The sequence below is a fragment of the Rattus norvegicus genome, chromosome 5, assembly GCF_036323735.1.
Source record: "Rattus norvegicus strain BN/NHsdMcwi chromosome 5, GRCr8, whole genome shotgun sequence".
Lineage (NCBI taxonomy): Eukaryota > Metazoa > Chordata > Mammalia > Rodentia > Muridae > Rattus > Rattus norvegicus.
Window position 1 is genome coordinate 155122733 of NC_086023.1, and position 22686 is coordinate 155145418.

The 22686-nt window shown below is 45.6% G+C and overlaps 1 protein-coding gene across 6 annotated transcripts in view; it reads left to right on the forward strand.

Moving 5' to 3' along the window:
- Positions 1-22686, forward strand: part of Usp48 (ubiquitin specific peptidase 48) — a 67689-nt gene that overhangs the window by 39213 nt on the left and 5790 nt on the right. For 5 of the 6 annotated variants that reach the window (XM_006239234.5, XM_006239235.5, XM_006239236.5 and 2 more), the window contains 9 exons: positions 2067-2191; positions 2293-2415; positions 2760-2821; positions 3715-3825; positions 6467-6597; positions 6886-6992; positions 7930-8034; positions 14314-14469; positions 20404-20529. In XM_006239234.5, coding sequence (XP_006239296.1) covers positions 2067-2191; positions 2293-2415; positions 2760-2821; positions 3715-3825; positions 6467-6597; positions 6886-6992; positions 7930-8034; positions 14314-14469; positions 20404-20529 — 1046 coding nt within the window. Of the gene's footprint in view, positions 1-2066; positions 2192-2292; positions 2416-2759; positions 2822-3714; positions 3826-6466; positions 6598-6885; positions 6993-7929; positions 8035-14313; positions 14470-20403; positions 20530-22686 lie in introns of those variants that run through there. The other variant, XR_592739.4, reaches the window with a different exon arrangement.

A 22686-nucleotide genomic window follows, 5' to 3' on the forward strand; every position in this document is an offset into this window, starting at 1 on the left:
AGGGATAGCCAGTTTACTGAACCAGAGTTGAGCCTTACGTGTGTTTTGTCTGTATGCATGTGTATGTACCTTGCGCATGCAGGTGCCCATGGGGGCCAGAAGATGGCATTACATCCCCTGGTACTGCAGTCACAGGTGATTGTGAGCCATCATGTGGAAGCTGTGAACTGGACCCAGGCCCTCTGCAAGAACAACTGCTCTTAGCTGCTAGGCAATATCTCCAGCCTCTGGGCTGTATCTTTATTTTATTTTTTTTTCCTCTTATATTTGGGTGAGTAGGTGCTGTCCTGCCAATTCATATGTGTTAAAACAAAGGTACTTTAAGGAAGTGGTTCTCTCCTGCCTTTACAAGGTTTCCAGCCTAACGCAGCAAATGCCTAGCCCTCTGAGCCATTTCATCGGCCCAGTAAGTGTTCAATTGCCACCTGACTCCTCTGTTGATAAGTTTATTAACAAAATACAGTTTTTGGACTAGGACCTAGGGCCTCGTGTAACATAGACAACCATTGAGTTGCCATCCCACCCAACATCTTCCCGGGTGAACTCATCCTTTTGCCTTGGTCTCCAAAACAGCCAAAATTGAATCCCATCCATGGTTTGAGCATTGTTTTCTAAGCTTGGGAGATATTTTATTTTTCTGTTTGTCCCTGTGTCTAACTATTCTCAGGACCTTTCCAGAGTTTTCTTGTTGTTCTTGACACACCCAGGTACAGGAGGGTTGTTCCAGACCCTGAGCCAGGGACAGGGAGGAAGGCTGAGTTGGAGGGCGGACAGTAGGACAGGACTTGCTTGCCTCCTTTCTGTGCTTTGTAGCACTGGCTGACTGGAGCTTTTGGCCTCTTCTGAGTCCAGCTGCAAAAGCAGAGTGTACTCTTTCTCACAGGCATTCACCACCACACTGGCTTAAGATAGCCTTTCCTTGAGACTATGCAAACCAGAAAGGTTGGGGACAGAATTAACTCCAGGCTACATTTTGTGTTCTTAGACTGTATTGAGCATGGCAAAGATAGCCTTGTTAACCCAGATGTGCTGCCTCTGGTGGATTCACCTTTTACTCTGAAATGTAGCTGTATTGCCTGTTAACACATCTGTAGCTTCCTGGCCAGTGGGCATGGGATGAACTTGCATGTGGGTCTCTGAGCAGTGAGACACACACCAGTCAGTCTAGTTCACTCCTGTTTTACTTTGGAATATCTGAAAATAGTAGAAGTCAGTCGGAATGCACTTGACATGTTGGCTGCAGGTGAGTTCACAGTAGTCCTGCACTGAGGTGCTGTGGTTCTGATCCTGACCCTCCTGACATTTCCAGTGACAGGAGTGGCCATGAGCAGGATCCTTCTTTTGTCTTTTTGCAGACTGGTGACGTGGCCAGCATAGGGAGTTAAAGGGCCTTGTGACACAGATTCAGAGAGAGCCAGGATAGAAGATGGGCTGGAGTGGAGGCTCAGTCCTGAGAATGCTCGATGCTCTTCCAGAGTGCCAGTGCCGTCTTCTGACCTCTGTTTGCATTAGGCACGCATGTAGCGTACCAACAGACAAACAGGCAGAGCTTCCACAAATTTAAAATAAAATGTAAAAGAGCAGACCCAGCCCCACATAGCCTCGAACATACAGCTTCAGTGCAGGATGCTTTAGGAGGCAAGCAAAAAAGTCTTTGGGGGGAAATGAGTTTAATGTGAGACAAAATGTTCTTAACCCCTGCAGAACTCAGATCCTGGAGTGGGTGGAACCTAAGTACACTGATATTAAACATTTAGTGTGTATGGTGGCCTGGTTGTGTTCATGCTGGCACTGAAGCTGGAGCCAGTGCTGACACTCATTCACAAATGAACCAGAGGTGACTGAACAGAAGGGAAAGAGAGCACCCACAGACTGCATCGGGACAGTGATGTGGTTCTGGGCAGAAGTGCTTGTGAGCGAGGGCACCTCCTGAGTTCACGCGCCAGGGCCCACATAGTAGAAGGAGAGAACTGACCCTGTACGTGGTCCTCTGACCTGCACACAGAAAGAAATAGATGTTGACTTCATGCCCGTTTTTAATTAAATTTTTTTCTCTTTTAATTTAGGAGAGTTAAGCATATCTGAAAATGAAAGAAGGCTCGTTTCTCAGGAGGCTTGGAGCAAACTGCAGCAGTATTTCCCAAAGGCTCCTGAGTTCCCAAGTTACAAAGAGTGCTGCTCGCAATGCAAGGTGCACAGCGCCCGATGCCTGTGGGAATGGCTTGCCCCTGCCTGGGAGTGAGGGGGGCGCTGTTGTCAGTGGGAATCAGCTGAGCGCTCCATCTTTTTTAGATACTAGAACGAGAAGGTGAAGAAAATGAAGCCTTGCATAAAATGATTGCAAATGAGCAAAAGACCTCACTTCCAAACTTGTTCCAGGACAAAAACAGACCGTGCCTCAGTAACTGGCCAGAGGTACTGTGATTGCTTCAAAATGTCCCCAGTTCTAAAGGCCTCACCTAGAATTACGTGAGGTCAACCTGGCCCCTCCTCTCAGTCTCCTTCACTTCCCTCCCTCACTGGGAGACACAGCAGCTCACTGGCTCCTTTTCATTGTCTGGACATGATTAGCAGGGGGTTGTGTTGTGATGCCATGGCTCACAGCTCTCACAGCTCTGGTCTGTGGCCCTGTGGTGGTGTGGGAGGGAGGCCACAAGTACACTGGGACGGAGTTGGAGGACAAGCTGAGCCTTCAAAGAAAGAATTGCCTTGCAAATTGAAGGGGATTCCAAAGCTAACATTGTGCTTTCTGTTTCCAGGACACGGACGCTCTCTATATTGTGTCGCACTTCTTTTTAGATGAATGGCGGAAATTCGTTAGGTAGAAATTAGAAATTTCTTTTCATCAATTTTTGTGGGTTGATTCTGATATTTTAAAACTCAATGGATTCATTTAACAGTGCATTCTTGGTTACTTTACTTGGAATACATAGAGGATCTTTCTTTTCTAACAATGTTGTACAACTAAACCCAAAACAAAAATTTAGTAATACCCATTTACACATCTCTAGTTTAAAATTATTTTTTTTTAAATGTGAAGTCAAGTGTAGTGTTGCATGCTTTTAACCTCATCACTCAAGAGACAGAGTAAGACCCTGTATCAAAAACCAACATGTATAAATACGTAAATAAGTAAATGTTGCAGAGTATGGAGATGGGTGGCTCAGTGGTTAGAAAGACAGATAACATGAACTTGGGATGTGCAGAGCCTGGGCAGCCCGGGCAGCCCGGGGAACCAGCTTCCTAGTTGAGCAGCTCACAGAGGTAACCTCTGTGTTAACTGAGAGACTGGGAGGGAAAGTGATGAAGCTTCCTGATAGCAGCATGGAGCTGTCACACATGTGTGACTAGTACCAACAAAGTACACACGTGGGAACACACATGCATATACTCCACTCCCCTTTGTCTGTCTGTCTGTCTATCTGTCTCTCTCTCTCTCTCTCTGCATACACGCACGCACCAAGCAAACTTTTTTTCCCCCAAATTGTTCAGTTATGATGGCAAATAAATCCCAGCACTTGGGAGGCAGGCACAGGCAGGTCTCTTAAGATTTTGAGGCCAGCCTGGTCTCGTCTACATGTACAGTTCCAGGATAGCCAAAATGATACAGTGAGACCCTGTCTCAAAAAAACCAAAATAAATGGGTGGGCGGGCAGGCAAGCAGACCTCTCTATGCTGCAGTGAGGTTGCATTTATTCTGTCTTGTTTGAATAGGAAGCCTGCGAGGTCCACTCCCGTGTCCTCAGTTGGGAACGCTGCCCTTCTCTGTCCACATGGAGGACTCATGTTTACATTTCCTTCCCTCACCAAAGAAGACTCGAAACTGTGAGTTTCTTCTCTTCGTGTTTCGCGTGGCCATCTGTCCCCAGCGATGTGGGTTGGGGGTCTCCATTAGGAATACGCTCAGCCACCTCACTGTATGGCTTCTAGATATGACCTTTGGCTGGGGACATGTCTTTAAAGAGAGACAGGTTGGCTACTTATTCAGGAGGGATAAACTGCTGCCTAGGGAACTGCGTCTGTCCTTCATGTCCTTTATTCTCCCACTGCCAGACTCTTCTACTGGTGTCCTGCGGACTGTCTCCAGGTCACCATCATTACCACTCACATAGCACAGTCTTGGTGGTATTAGGTTTGTGCAAAAGGAATTGCAGTTTCTTCAGACTGATTTTTAATCATAAAGAGGCTCAAATATCTTTATTAATCAAAATAGGAACCATTACAAACAGTGTTTTTGCAGATGAGAAATAAGTTTATTCCTGTAGTTTAAAACTCTGTGCTTCAGGGGTTGGGGATTTAGCTCAGCAGTAGAGCGCTTAAGGCCCTGGGTTCGGTCCCCAGCTCCAAAAAAAAAAAAAAAAAAAAAAACCAAACAAACCTCTGTGCTTCATTATTTCAGAGTCTTGGAAAGCCTTTTCTGTATCCTGCTGGTAGCGGCAGCAGTGTTTCTGTGATAAAAGTCAGTATTGTTTTTTTGTTTTTTGGTTTTTTTTTTTTTTTTTTTTTCTTTTTTTCAGAGCTGGGGACCGAACCCAGGGCCTTGCACTTACTAGGCAAGCGCTCTACCACTGAGCTAAATCCCCAACCCCAAAAGTCAGTATTGTTAAAGGAGTGGGCGTTGGCCGGCAGAACGTCAGTTGAAGGTGGAGGAGGAGTCGGACCCTCCCAGTCTGCTCACTTAGCTTTTGAAGTGTTGCGTGTGGGGTTGGGCATTATCGTAGGCAGATGGGCCGGACTGGTTGATACTGGCTGAGGTGTTGGAGTTTTTGGTGCATCTGTTTTGCTGAGTGGGTTTTCTCAGGATAAGGGCTTTGTGGGTATTGGGAAGTTGCAGTACATCAGATTAGTGGCAGACAACAAACAGAGAGCAAACATTTTTTGGTGCAGGCTCGGCTTTGTAGTTTGTTCGGCCATATTCAGTCCATATTGTGTTGCACATCACAATTGGATTGAGAAATGATTCTTCATCACACGCGCACACCATACCTCATGACGTACCCAACTAACCGCCCAGCCTTTCTCAACTTTCCAATTGGATTTAAGCACCAAATAATATCCATGCAGAGTTCATGGGCGGCTCTTGGGTCCTCATAAGAGGGTCGGCACCATGGCATCTCTCAGTGAGTCATCCTGAACTTCCATTGGCCCGCTGCTGTACTCTCTTCTGGTCTCCTGTCTCCTTTTGGATTTCCATCACGCTGTTTGTTCTTAGCAGTTCCTGGGGCAAATGCCGTGGTTATTGTGAGCTGTCTTTGTGGCTTTAACAAGTCCATGAAGAGGAAATTGCATGAATTTGGTTTTTGTATAGCATCATTTCCATAGTATAAAATAAACATATGTAAAATAAACATGAAGTTGATGACAACTAATGATTCATCAGCAGGAGACAAAGGTAGGTCTGCGCGTTCGAATGCTGCGTGCAGCCACCACATTAGTTGACAATGTTTCCTCCTAATACGGTCACTTCAGCAATGCAGAAGCTGTAATTGTGGGCCAGAGAGATGGCTCAGCAGTTCAGACTGCTCTTCCTGAGTTCAATCCCCAGCACATACATGCTGGCTCACAACCATCTGTAAGGGATCTCATGCCCTCTTCTGATGTGTCTGAGGACAGTTACAGTGTACTCATAGACATAAAATAAATCTTTTTTCAAAAAATTATTAAAAAACCATAGTTGGTTTTTACACACCTAATGGTTGTCTTTTTCTACAGCTGTTGTCAGTCTTTAGTGAGAAGAGAAGGATGCTGGCCTCACTGCAGCATATAATAAGTAAATATAAGGAATTGAGAAATCCCGTGATGAAGATGGACTGTAGTTTCTTTATGTTAATGTTTTTCGGTCATTTAAAGGACCTCGGTGTTTACCTATAAAGTGTCACTTAGAAACAGTATGTCTGAGAGCTGGAGATATAACTGAGTCATTAGAGAGCTTGTACAGCATATGCCATGACCTGGGGTGATAGCCAGCACCGCATGATCCATGCATGGTGGTACAGGACTATTATTCCAGCAGGCAGTCAACTCAAGTACAGTTGAGGGCCCCAGAATCCTTTTCTTTCTTTTTATTCCCAGTCTCCTCTCTCTTTCTCTATCTGAATTTGAATCATCTGTTCCATAAAATCTTTGATTTAAAAGATGCTCACTGAAATGTAGGCAGGACAGTCAAAGTTCTGGGTCAGCCGCAGCCACTTGTTGAATGAAACCTCTGCTTAAAGTCCAAAGCAGAATTAAGGTGTGCGTAGTTGAATATGTTTTACTTTTTAATTGTATCTACTGTGTTTTTGTGTGCACATCTGTGCTGATTCCCCCAGACCCGGTCATAAAGCTTCCCTGCTCTTTGCTTTCCCCCAACTGTGTTAACTGGGTGGTGTGGGTTCTGCTGTGGGATATTTGCTCTGTTGATCTCCACGTGTCTTAAGGCATGTTGTTGTTGTTTGTTGTTCTTTGTTTTTGTTTTTTTGCACAGTATAGCTCTCATATGGCCCAGCGAATGGCAAATGATTCAAAAGCTCTTTGTTGTGGATAAAGTAATTAAAATCACAAGAATTGAAGTGGGAGACGTAAACCCTTCTCAAACACAGTATATTTCTGAGCCTAGTAAGTTTTCATGCTCTTTTTGGTTCCTTTCATTAAAAGTTGAGTGTTTAAGGGGGAAGAGGGGGGTCTGTTGGTACTGTTTTTTCTACCTGATGTGAAAGATCATGCGGCCATTCAGATGCTTCTGGAACCCCTGTGAACCACTGTCATCTGAACATTTTGTTGCAGATAGCACACAGGTTTCCTGCACTTGCATTTGCATGCAGCCTAATGTCAGTAGTCAGTGTGCTTCAGTGACTGACACAGGTTTGCAGTGTGTTGAGTTGCTTCTGCTCTACTGTTTTCTAGATCTCTGTCCAGATTGCAGAGAAGGTCTGCTGTGCCAGCAGCAGAGGGACCTTCGAGAGTATACCCAAGCCACCATCTATGTCCACAAAGTTGTGGACAACAAAAAGGTATCAGTTCTTCTTGTGACCATGACTAGGAGAGGTGGGCTCTGAAACCCAACCACTAAAAGTTGAACTTGAATGGTTGAAAAAGAAGAGGGCAACTTCCAGTGTTGTCTGACTTCTTCTGGTTTAAAGAACTGCCCTGCCTGTGGGGTTTAGACTTGGTGGGAGCATAGCAGGAAGGGGACTGTGAGGTTGGGCCTCATGGTCTGTCTGAAGGGTGAGTGCAACAGAAGTGAGATTGGACGGTGATCCTTCTGTTTAGTATTGGCCTTGGGAGTCACCCTAGTTCTCTGAATGTCTGTCAGTTAGACTCTAGGGGTTGAAGAATTAAAAACAGTTTATTGTTTGATGCTAGATACTAAATGCATTTTTTTAAAGAATGCTAAGTTCCGAAGCCTGCATGACGGGTGTAGAGCTCTGCTTCACAGATGAAAAAGAGGCCTTAATATTCCACGCTTGACGAGAAAGCGGACATAATATAAGCATCTCATTCCCCCAGAATGTCTTTAACCCTTTTGACCTTCAGCCCTCTTACCTAGTGGGAGGAGCATCTCCTTCAGCCATCGTTTATAAATTTGAGTTTAATAGCATTGTGCACAGTGTCACACAGAAGACTGCTCCTCTGTTTATTTCTCCGTACTCCTGTGCCCTTACACACCCATGAACAGCTACAGAATTAAAAACAAAACTAAGCTGGGATTGGTGGTAGCCTGGCCTACATTAGTGACTTCCAGGACAGCAAGAGCTACAATAATAGTCAGACAACCCTCCCCCAAATAAAAGTCCATAAATAATCCATAGGTTAGACTGTGAGAACTAAAGAGCAACGAAGGTAGTTCTTGTTCCTTATCCACTCACACCGCATAGGCCCAAGCCCCGCCCCTCCCCCTCTGTGCATGTTCTCCCAGGCCTGACTCCTTTCTGCTCCTGCTGTGTTCAGGTGATGAAGGACTCAGCTCCAGAGTTGAATGTGAGTAGTTCTGAGACGGAGGAGGACAAGGAGGAAGCTAAGCCAGACGGAGAGAAAGACCCTGACTTTAATCAAGTACGTATTGAAGTACTCCATCAGTAGTACATCAGAAGTAGTCCACAGCAGCCAGCTGCCGACGTGGTTGGGTGGTGTTCTGGGTCCCTCTCTACTTGTTCTACTCCTCCCATTCTTTAGTGTTTATAGCTGCTGCAGCTAATTTCTTGCTGCCCTCTTTTAAAAAGGGGCTACATGTATCTTTCAGAATTCATTTTTTTTTATTTTTTATTTTTTTAAAAGGGGTTATTTATTCATTTTATTTATATGAGTGCACCATAGCTGTCTTCAGACACACCAGAAGAGGGCAGCAGATCACATTAGAGACGGTCGTGAGCCACCACATGGTTGCTGGGATTTGAACTCAGGACCTCTGGAAGAGTAGTCAGTGCTCTTAACCACTGAGCCATCTCTCCAGCCCCTCAGAATTCATTTTTTAAGGAAAGAGAAGTAACTGTGATGGCTGTGGTGGTGCAACATCATGTTAAAGCACTTAGAGGCATTGGCAAGTGGGTATCTGTGGGTCTGAGGTCAGCCTGGTGTACATGGTGAGACCCTGTCTTCAAACAAACAAATCCAAAGTGCTGAATGTGACTGCTCATGTCTGAGAGCAGTGGGGAGGCTACGGCAGGATTGCCCACCTGGGCCCTGGAGGCCATCTTGTCCCACAATAAGGCTGTCTAAAGAAAAGCAACAAGGGATCTGTGCTGATGGGAATTCCAGCACAAGCACAATCCTGCCTTCCGGAACTGAGACAGGAGGATTAAGCCTGCAGGCTCTACTCTTACAGAAGGCCTGTGATGCTGGCTTTCTGAGATCTGTGGTGCTCAGTGGATAAAGTCGCCAGCCAGACCGAGGACCTGAGTTCATTCATTTCCTGGGAAACTCACAGCAGGGGGTTGGGGGGTTGGAAGTTTTTCCAAGTTATCTTAAGAGCTACAGACATGCCTGTGCACAATAAATAAAATGTAACTAGGATGATATTGGTAATTATGTGTGTGTACACACGAGTTTAGCTGCTCTCAGAAGCCAGAGGCCTTGGATGTCTCAGTGTTCCTAGGAAGTGAATGAAGTCAGACCTCCGCAAGAGCCAAGCTCATCTTAACTGCTTCTTCATCTTGGCAGCCTCTTATATATAATATTACTGAAATAATATTATATAATAATAATGAAATGAAAATTTAATGGCAAAATAAACAATTTAAGCTAGAAAAGAATACTAAAACAAGATATGTACATATCTGGCATGTTAATCAATTATGAGATTTTTAACTGAAAAATATTCCCTCTGATTATCTCATGGCTGCAAACTTTTTTTAAGTCTTCAAGACTCTGTTTTTCCTGTGTTTTCCTGACTGTTCTAGTATTTGCTCTGTGGACCAACCAGAGGTCTACCTGCCTGTCTCCCATGTGCTGGTTTTAAAGGTGTAAGCCATCACCAGCTAGCCAGCAGACTGGGAATTGTGGTAAATGCAGGAAGATGATAACATTAGCCCTTCAGTCTCTCCATAATCAAATTTCTACTAAGATTGACTGCTTGGGACTGGATTATGTACTGAGTGGTTAAGGGCACTGCATTTAGAAGAGGAACTGAGTTGAAACTTAGCACATTCATTGAGCTACTCACAAGCCTGTGACCCCAGCACCCTGTCCACCGACATCCCAGGAAAGAGCCCCTTCTCCACTTCACCTTAAATACCCTTCCACTCAGACCCCCTGTTCTTCCTAGTTGTCTCATTTCTCTTGCTTCTTTAGCTCGTGTTCACAGAGGTGTGTGCTAGGCTGAGCCACACCAGCCTCCGCTCTGCACTGTGATCACCTGTCTACAAACAAGTGACAGCATGGTTTCTGTTACGCTCTCCTGTCCTTCTGTGGAGAAACTTAGCTTAATAGGAAGTGTGGGAATGAACTTAATAGATGGATATATCCAAGAGGCTCAGCTTCTCGGAAAACAGACAGACCACCATGGTCCTTGCATATTCTGTAGATCACTGTACATTTTAAAGCGTAAAGAGAAACCCAGATGCTTGTTCTCTGGGTGTGTCTGCACCCGTGCACAGATGTGCCAGGTACCCACACCTGGTACCAAGCTTGAAGTGGGCATTGGATTCCTAGAACTGGAGTTACAGATGGTTGTAAGTCTCTTAGTAATACCCTGGCAACCAAATTTGGATTCTCTGGGTCCCGCTCTTGAGTTGCTATACCTCACCTCCACCCGACCCTTCCGACAATCCTCCTTCCTCACCTTGTCTGCCTTTGCTCCTTCTCTCTCCTGCCTCTATGTGTACCCCACATCCAGCTAATGCTGATTCTTCTGAAACCATGGGATTCCTACTTGATGTCCGACTATCTTCGCCCAACATCTAGTCGTCAAATTATGCTTAACTCTCCCTGAGTGGCGCGCTGCTTCACCTGATGCTGGTCTGCTGTTCGTATGACACTGTTTTTCCTTTTGTTGTGTTTTCCTGTTTTTGTTTATTTGGTTTGAATTTTTTGTTGTTTGTTTTTGCCATTTTGTTTTGTTTTTCTGATTGGTTGGTTGGTTGGTTGATTTTTTTTCATGAGGGTTTCCTTGTGTAGTCCTGGCCTTGGAACTCACTCTGGTAGTCCAGACTAGCCTTGAACTCAGAGATTCACCTGCCTCTGCCTCCAGAGTACTAGTTTTAAAGACAGGCACCACCATCCCTGATTTGCTGCTTTATTTTCAATGTTGATTAACAAAGTCTTACGTTTGGGGGAGGAGAGATGGCTCAGCCGTGCTTGAGAGCACTAACTGCTCTTCCAGAGGTCCTGAGTTCAATTTCCAGCAACAGCATGGTGATGGTGGCTCACAACCATCTGTAATGGGATCTGGTGCCCTCTTCTGGCCTGCAGGCGGGCATCTATACAGGCAGAACACTGTGAACATAATAAATACATAAATCTTAGGAAGTCTTGATCACCTCAAGGTAAATGTTGCTTGTACTTGCTGGTTTGTCAGATATGTCATTCTGTGTTGTCTATGCCTTGTTGAAGTCTTATAAAAATAACCTTTAAAAGCAACAACAACAAAAACCCCACAAATGAGCAGAACCTCAGTTTGATGCCCTTCCTGTGGACATTGGGTGGGCAGATTTAGTATCTATCCCTGGTTAAGCTTGATGGCCTGTGGCCTCGGAGCATTCTGTGGTGATGCAGGGTTTTCTGACTGAGGTGCCCTGTTGCCCTATTCAGATCTGTTTGTGTCTGTTGTCTGTCTCTTGACATCGTGGAGTGGAGTTTTCTGTTGCCTCTCTTTCCTTTTTGAGACACAGCCTTGCCTGTGCCACGTAACCCAGGTTGGCCTGGGTCCCATCATCTTGTTTGTTGTGTAGAGTGCTGGGATTGCTTGTGTGGACACTTGCCTGGTTGTAACTCGGCCCCTCAAGGAGTTTGCAGATGTCTTTCTCTGTGTTTCCAGCTTAGTTTTTCAGCCCATTTATTTTCCTGTGACTCAGACTCTGAAGGGTGACTCCTTCTCTGAACATGCAGCTTCATTCACTGTGGTTAGGACCGCAGCAGTGTTTTCAGGTGGGTGTGTGGGATTCCTGCCTTCATCTGTGGACTGCAACAGATCTCACATGTACAAGTAGGATTCAGAATGGTAGAGAGGATTGCTTTTTACACCATAATTATTTTGTACATGTTATAATTTTCCTCTGTCTCCTTTCTCCATGTTTGGATATTGTAATATTCTAGAATGTTTTAAATACTTTTGGTTCAGGGCAGGGCGGGGATCTCAGCTCTAACCCTCTGTTTAGAGCATAGTAACTAGTTAGTCCCTTGGGATGCCTAGTGTCTTCAGAATGTCAACCCCCTCCCCCCCTTTTTTTCTCAGAACATGGGTAGCTGGCTTCACTGAAGTAAATCCATGCCATAAAGCCAGGCATTAGTGCTCCTTAATGGAGTTGAGCAAATCCCCTTCCCTCCTCTCTAAGCCAGATCAACCCGGTTTCTTCTCTGTGTTATCTAAAATTCAGGTTAATGATATACTCAGTGGGTATCACTTAGGTAATTGGAAGCCTTTTAACTCCAGTGACTGGAGAAAAAATAAACCACTACCACTGTACTGGTTTTAATGGGTTGACATGGGTTAAAGAAAAATCATTCCAGGAAAAGCTTTTGGATCCTCTTAAAATCAATTTGAAAAGATTTTAGTTGATACCTGGGACGTTTTAGGTGGGGTGTGGGGTGAGGTTAGGGTTGTACAGTAGATGCCTTCTGTCTGTAGATAATGTCCTCTCTTTCAGTTGGATGTTGTTTTTGTGACTGCTAATTTGACTTTTTCTTGTGAATTTTAGAGTCTCACGTGTGGGCATGGAAGTTGTGGCTAGCTAGTAGATTGGGCAGAGTCTTGAGGGTGGCCAGAGACCTGAGACGTCTCTGACCTGGCAGCATCTTTATGAATTGCAGAACAGATTAGTAATATGAGTGGGATACCTGTGCCCACAGCTGCTCCTGTACTCCACATTACCTCAACTGGCACTCAGTGACTTCTTGGAAACCAGAAGAGAGCTGTAGTTATCTTATCTAGATATAATTACTTTAGAGAGAAATCCCACTTTCATTCCCTGGCCTGGTTAATAGGAGAATCTTGGCTTGTTCACCCCTCAGTGATTGCTTTTTAAGTAGAGAGCCACAAACACACTAATATTAGCCAGCACGGGAAGATCACCCACCCACTTCCTGAAGTACATAGCAAGGCCAAGGCAGACCTACATTATGAGACGCTTTCAAAACAGACCAAAGGATGTTATAAAGCAGTGGGCCCCTTGCTGTTCTCTTTTCTAAAGACTGGTACAGCCTGTATCTTGTGTCCATACATAGTTCCTGCTTTTTTGCTGAATGCTTAGGTCAATTCAGTGATGGTGAATTTTTTTTTTTTCTTTTTTTCCGGAACTGGGGACCGAACCCAGGGCCTTGCGCTTGTTAGGCAAGCGCTCTACCACTGAGCTAAATCCCCAACCCCTGATGGTGAATTTCTAAATACTTGGTCCTGTGTATCACAAAGATAAACACAGCACTGAAGTGCTTACAGTGCATTTAAGAGAAGGTGGCAGGCATGACTTTGTGTCCACCTACTACCTCTCCAACCCAGACTGATGCCACTGGTATGGTCTGTGTAACTAAGTGGCTTCCATCTAGACCTGAGTCTTTTTTTTTTTTTTTTTTTTTGGTTCTTTTTTTCGGAGCTGGGGACTGAACCCAGGGCCTTGCGCTTCCTAGGCAAGCGCTCTACCACTGAGCTAAGTCCCCAATCCCCTGAGTCTTGTTTCTTATTGCTGTCGCCTGTACTGTGGATTAATTTTTCTGTAAGTTGTAAGGTGGAGCTGAGCATTGTGAATTTTTAGAGTCACATGTGTGAGCATGGAAGTTGTGGCTAGATTGGGCAGAGCCTTGCCCAATTTTTACAGTAGGTCAAGAAGCACAGTGTCTTGGTTTTAGTGAAGTACGTTTTGATTTTCTTCAGTACAGTCTAACCTCTCGTTCTACAGTTGGTGTTTAGCTTCATTCTTAAAGGAGAAGGGGCCAGAGATATGGCTGGGGGGGTACAGTGCTTGCCTAGCACACAGAGGCCCTGGGTTCCATCCCTAGCACCGTAAACCTGACAAGATCGTTGCACTGTGGGGTGGAGCTGGACGATTAGAATTCCAGAGTCATCCAATGAATCAAAGGGATCTGGAGACCTGTCTATGATATATGAACTCTCCCATGCCCAAGAAGAAAATGTATAAAACAAGAAAATTAGAATTTATTTATGAAATTCTATAATCTTGAAATTTCAACTTACTGGCTTATGTTGTTTTAAACTAAATTTTTAATACATTTGGTGTGTGTGTACAGTCAGTAGAGGCAGAAGAAATTCCAAGGAGTTGGTTCTCTCCTTGCACACAGTGTGGGTCCTGTGTGGAACAGACTCACTGTCGGGCTCGGCCATGAGAGCTGTCTCACTAGTCCTTGGCCTTGTTGTACAGCCCTCGCCTGGCCTTGAATTCAGAATCTCTGCCTCACCTCTCCAGTGCTAGCTAGGATTAGAAGAGGGCAGCCACAACTGAACATTTATTTATTGCTACTGGTTGTAGGTGAAACTTGTTACTTACATGCAGTTAAAGTTGAATTTTACACACACACCCATTATATGTGAACCTGCTAATGTCTGTAGAATCTTGGATGCATTGTGCTTGATCCACGGGGTTTCCAGAGCGGTTGTATCCACCTTCTGTTTACCAAAGACACTCCTGCACAGTATAACCCCAGAGCTTTCTCTTTGGCATTTTGCAGAGCAATGGAGGTACCAAGCGACAGAAAACATCCCAACAGGGCTATGTGGCCTACCAGAAGCAAGTCATCCGGAGGAGCACGCGGCACCGGAAGGTTCGGGGAGAGAAAGCACTGCTGGTGTCTGCCAACCAGACGTTAAAAGAACTGAAGATTCAGGTGAGGGAATGCATGTTTGTTCATGTCTGCCTGAAATCTCAAGGTCTGTGTGAAATCCTTTGTATGTCTGTTTTATGTAGTTCTCCATTTCCTGGGGCTGAGCTTTAATGATTAGTCTGTCTACTTGTAGTGAGCCAATAGGAGAGGACTTTTGATTTTTTTTTTTATATATATGCTTATAGGACCCCCCCCCCCAAGTTATAATAGCCACCCCCTTAGAATTTATTTTTATTTGGTTGGTTTGTTGTTTTTTATTATAGGGTTTCTCTATATGGCCTTACCTGTTAGGAAACTCCCTCTGGACCACTTTGCCTCCTGAGTGCTGGGATTAAAGGTGTGTGTGGGCCACTGTGCCACGTGGACTGTTTAAGAGGAGCATCCGAGGGCAAGGATGCTCTCTGTTGGGAGTAAACTTTCAGATTCACTGCAGCGTGGGGTCCATAGTTTTCCAGAGACAAATCCCTCTTTGTAAGAATGGCCTTGTTGCAAGGGTTGCAACAAGTTTCTTTAGGCACCACACCCCATTATATTATCAGTGTCACACTCGACAGGGACTTCTTTCCCAGATAGTTATTGCAAAGCACCTTGATCATCGTGGCCACAATCCCTTCCCTGGAACAAAAATAACTTTAAAAAGCGTTTTCAGTGTAGCTGCTGTGGAAGGCCTCAAGAGAGCTGGTTAATCTAATCTCCATAGCAATCCAGGTTGTTCCAGAATAGTTGTCATGGCTAGTGTGTTACTCTTTGACCACTTAATAGTATATGCATCTCTCGCCAGGATTTGCTGTGAAATTGAGGGAGAAACGCAGCATTGGGAGAGTCTCCCTAGGAAGGGTCAGAAGCTCCTGCCCACTTGGGTGTTGTGGTTTTATAACTCTTTTGGGCTTATGTATCATGTGTCTGAGTGTTTTTGCTTGTATGTGGGCCATATGGGTGCCTGGTGCCTGCAGAGAAGAAAACTCTCCAATTGCTTGTAGCTGCACTTACAAAGTGGCAGTGAGTAACCATGTGGGTGCTAGGAATTGACCTGGGTCCTCTGCAAGCACACCAAGCACAGAGCCTTCTTTCCAGCCCCTGAAATATGTGCAGATTGGAAGACTTCCTTATATGGGTTCCAGTTAGACTTTTTGGGTTTGATTGGTGTTTGATTTGCCTGGGTTTGGTTTTGGTTTGTTCATGAGTCAGTGAATCCCTGTTGCTTTGGCTGGCTTTAACTTACTTGGCAGATGAGGCTACCCTTGAACTCCCAGAGCTCTGCCTGCCATTACCTTTGCTGATGCCTCCTGGGAGCTGGAATCAAAGTTGTGTGCGACACCGTGGGACAAGCTAGTGTCTTTACCTGCTGAGCCATCTGACTGCCTACCTTGTTTTTTGAAATGGGGCGTCCTTCTTGTCTTGGAACTGGCCAAGTAAGGCTAGGCCAGAAAAGTACCAGCACCCACTTGCCTCTCTCTACTTTTCCCAATGAGGAGTACTGAGGTTTTGGTTTTTTAATTATATTTTAAGTGTGTGTGGGGCGGGGGTATGTGTACACGACAGTGTAGATGCCTATAGAGTCTAGAAGATGAAGTTGTAAGCTGACCAACATGTGTGCAGGGTTCCAAAAACTCAAGTCCTCTGAAAGGGCAGAACATACTATAACTGCCAAGCTGTTTTTCCAGCCTCCATAGTCAGATTCTTATTAAATTTTTATTTCTATGGGTTAAATTTTAAATATATGTGTATGTGTGTCTTAGTGTATATATGCAGGAACCCAATGAAGTTAAGAGGATATCAGATCCCCCGGAACTGAAATTACATGCAGTCTCGAGCCACCGTGTGTGTGCTGGGAATTGAACTATGGTCTTCTGCAAGATCAACAAGTGCTCTTTAACTAACTGCCGAGCCATCTCTCCAGCCCACCACGCACAGATTTTTAATGTGAATCCTTAGGTTCAAACTTGGGCCCTCAAGCTTACACAAAAGCAAGTTGCTTCTGTTGCTAACACTTCCTTATTCCTTTCCTGTGCTTGTGGGTGTGTACAGTCAGAGGCCAACTTGGGCAAACTTGTTCTCTCCTTCAGTCCTGTGAGTACTAGGGGTGCAGTGCAGACATCGGGCATGATGACAACACCTTTACCTGCAGCCCCGGCTACAGGAGTTCATGCAGAGGCCATGAAAGGGCCTACTTTTCTTATAGAACCCAGGACCATCAGCCCAGTGATGGCCCCAACCATAATGGGCTGGGCCCTCCCCCATCCACCCAGCCCTACTACTGGGTCATATGGGGGCATTTTGTCAGCTAAGATTACTTTCTTTTAGATGATTCTAGCTTGTGTCAAGTTGACTTAAACTTTTTCTCTTAATTGTCAGCATGTATGTCTCCTGTGCCTAAGGAAATGGAAAGCTGTGGGTTCCCTTGGTGCTGGATTTAAAGGCATTTGTGGTCCTCTGCAAGAGCAGTGCTCTTAGCTGCTGTCTGTCCAGCTCCTGCTCTGTTTTTGAGAGCCTTGCTGTGCGCTCCTGTGACTGCCTTGGAACTCATTGTGTTGACCACTAGGCTGACTGAGTGAAGTCAACCTAGCACTTCTGGTGCTGTCTTCTCTCTTTGCTAGAATGTGTTACACTTGCTTACCTGTTTGCTCTGTCCGTGTATGTGCTTTTTTTTTAAATGTGGTGTATAGTGGCATGTCTACAGTTGTGACTGGCAAAGGACAAAATGAGACTTGGTTTTCTCCTGCCGTGTGTATCTCCAGGATCACGCTGGGTCATTGGGCATGGTAGACATTGCCTTCACCCACTGAGCCATCTCTCTGGCCCGTTTGCTGGGTTTAAATTATCTTCTCCTCTTCTCTACAGTCGTCCTTTGCAATTGTTGACTAATGCCCCCCACCCCCAACCTCCATAGTTTGGTGATTGTGACACAGAATCACTCCAGTGCTTTGTGGTGCTATCAGTAGAAGTTGTGTAAGTGTGTTCCAATGCCATGCCTCTAACCCTCGGCAGAAAGAGCTGATAAATTCAAGATGTCCATGAAAGCCAATCTGGCCCCTGTGGTTTGAGTCACTGTTGAATCTCCAGAAGCTGACCACGCTCCCCCGTCTGCTGCCTTCATGTGGTGGCGTTCACTGGCTATGCGTTTTCTCGTTGCTGATATTTATCATTGTAATTGAGGCAAAAGTACAGGCTTCCTTTCAGGGTGTTATGTGTTCCAGATTGTCCTGAGAACAGCATTTCCCTTGGTTGAACCCACGGCTCTGAAAATAGACATGTTGGCATAATATCTTTCCTCTGTTGTTGTGCCCTTTACATCTGAGAAGGCTGGTTTCCATCACCGGCTTTCTGCCTGTCAGTGGGAAACCTCCAGCATTCAAAACCCTCAAATTACAAAAGGAGCCCCTGTGGACAAGGACGTTTCTGAAGGCCTGTGCTGTTCTTATTCCGCATCACTGTTTTTGAAGAACAAATCAGAAGGCAGCGGGAATAACTTCTACCCAGGAGCGTGCTACCTGCACAGTCACCGCAGCAGCCGCCCAAATGAAACCCCCACACTCGCTTTTCCCGGTTACTTTGTTTCCTCTCCTCTCCCACTCTTCCTTCAGAGAGCAGTGTGTGAGTCAAGCAGGACTGGAAGGAGGGCCGGGGGACTGGCTTTCCCCTGGCTGCTCAGTGGTGGCTGTAAGAGCATGGGCTAGCCATGACCCTTTCCTACTTCAGCTGTGTGGGCATGCGTGCGGTTCTTGGTGGTGGTGGGGGTGCTCTTTAAAAGGGTTGGACTTCTCTAATGTAGAATGAGGCCTTTCCCTTCCGCACACTGCTTTGTTGGGTGACTAGAGTGACTAGAGGGACACCCGTGAGCACGTGATGATTATACTGTGCCCGGGATTGTAGATGCTTTCCTGTTGCTTCGAACCTGCATTTGCTTTGGGACTGGAGAGACAGCTTAGTAGTTAGAGACTACATGCTGCTGTTACAGAGGACTCAGGTTCAGTTATCAGCACCTACTTGTAGCTCACAATGGTCTGTAACTCCGGTGGCCTCTAATGACCTCTTCTGACTCCTGTGTAAGCTCCAGGCACGAAGTGGTGCACATGCATTCATGAAGCAACAAACTCATACACATAAAGTAAATTCTTAAAAAGCAAATTATTAGAAAGTTGTTTTGCATAGTTGTTAGTTCTTCCAGTAAGTCAGTAATACTTCTGTTGGTTTGGTTTCCCTCTTCTACTTCCCATCTGTAGTGCCAAGTTTTATTTATTCCCCTTTGGAAAGGGGAATGTCAGGCACAGGGTGAGGTGGCTGCAGTTCCTCCATCCTGGTATGCGGACACCCAGGTAGCTGGGGAGAAATATCCGAGGACCCTGACTTGATTTGTCTCTCTCCTCCCTGAACCTCTTCTGAACACTTCTCAGCCCCTCAGAGACAGTACTGCTGATTTGGTGCTTGTCCCATCTCTTGGTGAGGGGATTTCAAATGTGAAGAAGTAGCCCTATCTGGAGAGGGATGGGTGTTACCTTCCCTGTCTGAAATGTGCTGGTCTGGACGCGGAGGGACCAGCTTTGTCAGTTCTTGTACACTAAAGTGCAGGGAGAGGCTTGCTGCTTCAAGATCACTGGCAGTGCCATATCCTTGATATCTCTGGTCACAGGCCTGGTTAGTTGATCCCTGCTTGACCTGTGGGAGTTCATGTCTTTGAGAAGCAGCAGCCTCCCTAACCAAGGCTCTCATCTACAGCCCACACTCCAGTCACTCTTGTGCTAAGTTAAGTGTCTGTCTCTCCAGCCCTTACTTGCATGGGTAGCTAAGGACTGATTTCCTACCTGTGTGTGGCCTATCTTTGCTGCCACAGAGAAGAAAACCTGAAAGCTAAGTAAGCTTCAGGGGTAGCAGTGTAATTCAGTTATTACCAAATGTATCTGAAGACTATGTCTTGACAGAGTTGGTCATGCACTCCTTTAATCCCAGCAGAGGTTGAGTGGATCTCTGACAGTTTGAGGCCAGCACATCTAAATAGTGGCTACACAGTATAACCCCACATCAAAGTAAATAATGTAGTTAAGTAAGAAGGTTAAGTGGCTATCCTTAAATCATCGTTCCTGTTTAGAATGAAACAGTCAACTGTTTGTGTGAGTGTGCCTTTTCAGCATTGCCCTCTGGATGTGATCACTTCCAGAAACGATTGAAAACCACTATTATCTTCATAATATCAGGAATTAAACCTGGGGCCTACCCTGAGTGAGCTACCACGGGTCCGAATCCCACTGAATTACACACTGAATTCAGGCTCACAATTGGCTGGAAATGCAGGCCAGGTTTGGTGGGGTCTGAATGCCACAGTCCAGGTTGTTTGTAAAGAAAGAAGAGAGATTTTTAAAATGTCCAAATGGCTTATTAATTTAAATGTGTGTGTGTGTGTGTGTGTGTGTGTGTGTGTGTGTGTGTGTGTGTGTGTGTGTGTGTGTGTGTGTTTGCTGCTACTGTTGTTGGTCTGAGATGGGGGTGCGTCTCAGACCAGCCTCATTTCAGCCAGGAGTCCTCATGTTTTAACCTCCCCTATCAGTGGGATTCTAGGTACCAGATAGTGAAGTCTAAAGATAGTTTTGAGAGCGAGCATGTGCTTGCTATGGGAAGATGTGCGGCAGTCAAGATGGCGGGGGGCTGGGGGGGGAGACCTAATGAACTCTGGGGCTGTACAGCACATTTAAACTCCACCCTAGAGCCTAGGGGAAGCAGCAGGACATAGGAACACCATCTGAATGTCTCTGTTCTCTGAGTGCCTCAGGCTTAGTCTCCTAGGGACACCAGCAATGCCGCAAGTGGGCTGGTTGCTTCTGTACCCTGGAGCCTTTTGGGTTTTTTTTTCTGTAATTTTTACAATCCGATTTCTGTTTTTGAGGGGGATGTAGGTCTCAGTGTTCTCCTGTGTGTAGCCTTTGTTTCTCTTTATTGCCGTAGATCATGCATGCATTCTCAGTTGCTCCGTTTGACCAGAATTTGTCAATTGATGGAAAGATTTTAAATGATGACTGTGCTACCCTTGGTACCCTCGGTGTCATTCCTGAGTCTGTCATTTTATTAAAGGTGAGTAACAGCTGTCCAGCTGTGGCCTCTGGCTAAAGGATGCACGGTGGTGGTGAGGGACATGCATGGGTCCTTGAGGGCCTTGGGACTTTTGCTCTCTCTCCTGTTTATCCAGCTCTATTAGAAATGGAGGGGAGAGCTTCACAGACAGCATTGTCCTCAGGAGTCACCCTAGCCTGTAGTGATGACAGAACGTCAGCCACCGCCCGACCCTCAGAAGACAGAGCAGACACCTACCCGCTCTTGATCCTCTGCATTTTTATGTAGCTTGGTGTCTGCTGCAGACAAGATAGACAGCACTGCAGGAGAATTCCCCTCTGTACCTGATTTCTTCCCCCCGTTGATTTTTCTCTGACAAGGGGCCAGCTGCTCCAGACTTTAGATCTTTTTCATTCCACGTATCAAGGGAGAGCAGGAGCCTGGGTTATGGTTTCTAATGAGCCTCTCCTCCTTTTCTCTCATTCTCTTTCTTACGTGCTAGGCGTGCACACAGTTCTTTGGGTTTGCTTATTGTGTTGTTTTGGGAAAGGGTCTGTATAGCTTCGGTTGGCCTCCTGCCTTGGTTCCTGAGTGCTAGGGTTACACCATTGTATCTGCTATCTAGAGAGCCTGCCCTTTAAAACAAAATCAACAACAAAAAACAAACAAAACAGGTATGGGTGTGTGGCTTCCTCCCTGCAAGGAAGAATAGAGGGTAGAGCTATATGACCTGTAAGATGACTGCTGACTCTTCCGGTCATTTAACAAGATCTCCTAGCTAGGTTTTTTTATTGCTCTGATAAACACAAGTGGGTAGGGTGAGGTGGGGTGGGGAATTCAAGTTAGGTTAGGTACCTGGAGGCAGAGACTGCTGAGAGCCACTACTGACTGCTTGCACCTCGAGTCTTTTTAACCTGCTCTTTTTTTTCTTTCTTTCTATCTATCTATCTATCTATCTATCTATCTATCTATCTATCTATCTATCTTTATTTATTTTTGTGATAAGGTCTCACTGCTGGGATTAAAGGTGTATGCCATGCTTAGACACACCTGATTTCTTATGCCACCCAAGGGACACCACCACCACCACCACCATTAGTCATTATTCAGGGCTGCGTCCCTCAGACTTGTTTACAGGCCAGTCTGATAGAAGTTTTTTCTCAATTGAAGTTCCTCCCAGATGACTACAGCTTGTGCCAAACTGACCAAAGCCTAACCAGGACACAAAATGAAAGTCTCATTAAGGAGAATGGGGCTTCTTGTGATTTAATTAGTCGCCTCTAGGAGGTCTTCTCCTCGAGAGACAACAGTGTGGTGGCTTGACCTCCACTGTTGTTCAGGTGCATGGGCTGAGGCTCCCTTGCATGGATGTAATGGGATATATTTCATATACCCTATATACACAGTATGGAGGTAATTTCATACAGTAATTTTAGTGTTGTACCTGGCCCATCAAAGGAGTTTAGATATAGAATTGTGTGTTTCAGATACCCTATTGCAAGCTAAGAAAGAAAATTAGACATTTTGGACTTTGGAATTAGAACTACCCTGTATCTACTTGGGAGGGAGGGAGGGAGGGAGGGAGGGGGCTTAAGACACATGGCTCAGATTCGAGGGAAGCCCCAGTGGAATAAGGAGACTTGTCCAGGATGGAAATGGGCTTTGGATTTACAGAAAGTCCTCTGAGATCTCATTGGCTCCATCGTCCACTCCCCAAGAGCTCACTTTGTAACTTCCCTTTCCTTCTTGTCTCTTGGTGGCTAGAAGGACCCTGCAGTGTCACACAGCACTGAGTTGTATGGTAGAGTAAGTCCAGGGACGTCTGACCTGGGGTGGGCGTGGTTTTGTAACTCATCCCCCAGTGCTGATCCAGTGAGCTTAGATGGTAAAGAAAGCAGGCACCCGTGCTGACTCCTGGCTCAACCCAGAGCTGCCATCTGCAGAGTGGTGCTCTGGACTGTTGAGTTGCTAAGTCAGCCTCCAGAACAGCTCCTTCCAAGGGTCCTGTGTGTGACAGGGCAGCAATGGACTCTGGATTGGCCATCAACCTCTTTCCTTTCTAGTTAATCCCCCTTAAGTATGGCCACTCACACCTTTCTCTGCCACATACAGCATGCCGTTTCTTCTGCACTGAGGAGCCTTGGCCCATGGCTGGCAGGGCATCTGTTAAGTCTGAAC